We start from the raw sequence: 2,461 nt of genomic DNA on the forward strand, positions 1-2,461 counted from the left end.
TAAACACCTCTAGGGATGGAGACTCCACTACTTCCCTAGGTAACCCATTCCAGTGCTTCACCACCCTCCTAGTAAAATAGTTTTTCCCAATATCCAATCTGGACCTCTCCCACCACAACTTGAGACCATTGCTCCTTGTTCTGCATCTGTCACTACTGAGAACAGCCTCTCTCCAGCCTCTTTGGAACCTCCCTATAGGGTTCTAATGCACTCCTATATGCACCCCTATATGCCTTTGCAATTTGTATAGCTTAGTATCAAATTTTCTTTTCTCTGGTGTGGGATATGGGGCATTTTCTCCCTTAAGAGCTACCTTCACTTAACCAATGAACTGGATTTTTAGCCAAATTGTCCAATTTCTTAACCATGGAATCGGGTTTTTTTTAGGAAATCCCAATTTACATTCCTATTTTTCTGCCTAACTTTTCCTCCCAAAAAAATGTGGGATGATTTGACACAGTTGTGAGGAATTTGCCCTTTGTACCAATGAGTCACTAGAGATATTATTGATTGGCAACTCTTCTCGCTGTCTCCATTTCAATGTAATGTAATGAGTCCCGTTTTTTCATTTTCCTCTCCTCTATCTGTCCCAGACGTCTAAGTCTGATTGCATATGGCAGCTCCCCAACACCAGCCTCAGAATTCCCGTTCTACATGCTGTTTCCTTTACACAGACTGAAGGAACAAAACAGAGCACATGTCCGGAGCAGCTGTTGCTCTATCCCTTTCCTTAGGCATCCAAACATGGTCTTTGTTCTGACTGTGCCGTGAATGAGCTGTTGTGTCCATGGAGTTGCTACCACTTCTGGCAAGGTCTATTCTCTGGGATGTATTTCCTGCTGGAGCCTATTAAGGTTTCACACACCATAAGATATAGAAATTTTTGATGCATGGAGCACCATCAGACATGGAATTATTAGCATCTTTTTCATAACTTATGTGTCTAGATAATGAAAGTGCCATTTTTCAGAGTGTGAAGAAAGTACAATTCTCCTTCACCCTTGAGAACAGTCAACAGTTGTGTATGTGGTGTCTCATATTCACATTGTATCTCCAACCAGGCAATTACACTGTGACCATCACCCTAGACCCTGGGCACATCGAGAAACTCTGTGGAGTATCTGCTTCAAGTGAGAGACACTGTTCTGCCTAAGAGTTGAATTGCTTCTCCCCGACTCCATGACGGATGCCAACACAACTGCTTTCACCAACCCCTCCACCTTCATCTTACTGGGCATTCCTGGTCTGGAGGTGGCCCATGTCTGGATCTCCATCCCCTTCTGCACCATGTATGTCATAGCTATCTTGGGAAACTTTGCCATCTTATTTATTGTGAAGAGGGAACCTAGTCTCCATGGACCCATGTACTATTTCCTCTGCATGCTGGCCATCACCGATCTGGTGCTCTCCACATCCACCCTGCCCAAAATTCTGGCAATCTTTTGGTTCAATTCCAGGGAGATTGATTTCAGTGCCTGCCTTACACAGATGTTTTTCATACACTGCTTTTCAGAGATAGAGTCTGGGATCTTTGCAGCTATGGCTTTTGATCGCTATGTGGCCATCTGCCACCCCCTGCGACATTCCACCATCCTGACAAACTCCCTGGTGATGAAGATTGGCCTGGTCATTCTGTTGCGTGGCAGCATTCTTATACTGCCCTGTCCCTTGCTGGCAAGGCAGTGGCCATATTGCAGAACCAACATCATCCCCCACACTCAGTGTGAGAACATGTATGTGGTGAGGTTGGCCTGCGCTGACACCCGCATCAGTAGTTACTATGGTCTTTTTGTGCTATACTGTAGGATTGGTCTGGATGTGTCTTTTATCATCCTGTCCTATATCCAGATCCTCAGGGCCATCTTCAGCCTCCCCACAAAGGATGCCCGGCTCAAGACTTTTGGGACTTGCGGCTCGCACATCTGTGTCATCTTAGCCTTTTACATCCCAACTCTCTTTGCCTCCCTGACATCCCGTTTTGGCCACAATTTGCCCCGTTATTTCCAAGTTTTCATTTCCAACGTGTACCTTCTGGTTCCCCCCATGCTGAACCCTGTCATCTACGGGGTGAGGACCAAAGAAATCCGGAATAGGCTACTTCGTCTCTTTACTCATAAGGGGACTAAAGCTTTCTCCTCAGGTGTTGGCCCTCAGACAGATCTTCCTGGGGTTGCTGGCTGGTGACATGGTACTCCTCCATGATTCACTGACTGACCAAAGAAAGATTAAAGGAGAGTCTCACTTTACTGTGTTTTCTCAGTCTGACACACTAGGGAGTCATTCTGTGCACAACGCATAGGGTTGCCAACTAATTGTAACTGAACACCCGAGGCCCTGCCCTTGTCCCACCTTTTTCCTAAGGGACCTGCTCCACATCTCCTCTCGAACCCCGAGCCACTTTTATCTCTTGTCCTTTAAGGCCCCACACTTGTTGCTTGCTCCTCATCTGCCCCTCATCACC

At 46.4% G+C, this 2,461-nt stretch overlaps 1 protein-coding gene across 1 annotated transcript; it reads left to right on the top strand.

Annotated features, from left to right (window-relative positions):
• The first annotated feature begins 1,140 nt into the window (after positions 1–1,140).
• On the top strand, positions 1,141–2,184 carry LOC142830808 (olfactory receptor 52E8-like). The gene has a single exon (XM_075938140.1). The coding sequence runs from the start codon at positions 1,180–1,182 to the stop codon at positions 2,182–2,184; it is 1,005 nt and encodes a 334-aa protein (XP_075794255.1). The 5' UTR covers positions 1,141–1,179.
• Positions 2,185–2,461: the final 277 nt, after the last annotated feature.

The sequence above is a fragment of the Pelodiscus sinensis genome, chromosome 1 (genome assembly GCF_049634645.1).
Source record: "Pelodiscus sinensis isolate JC-2024 chromosome 1, ASM4963464v1, whole genome shotgun sequence".
Taxonomy (NCBI): Eukaryota; Metazoa; Chordata; order Testudines; family Trionychidae; genus Pelodiscus; species Pelodiscus sinensis.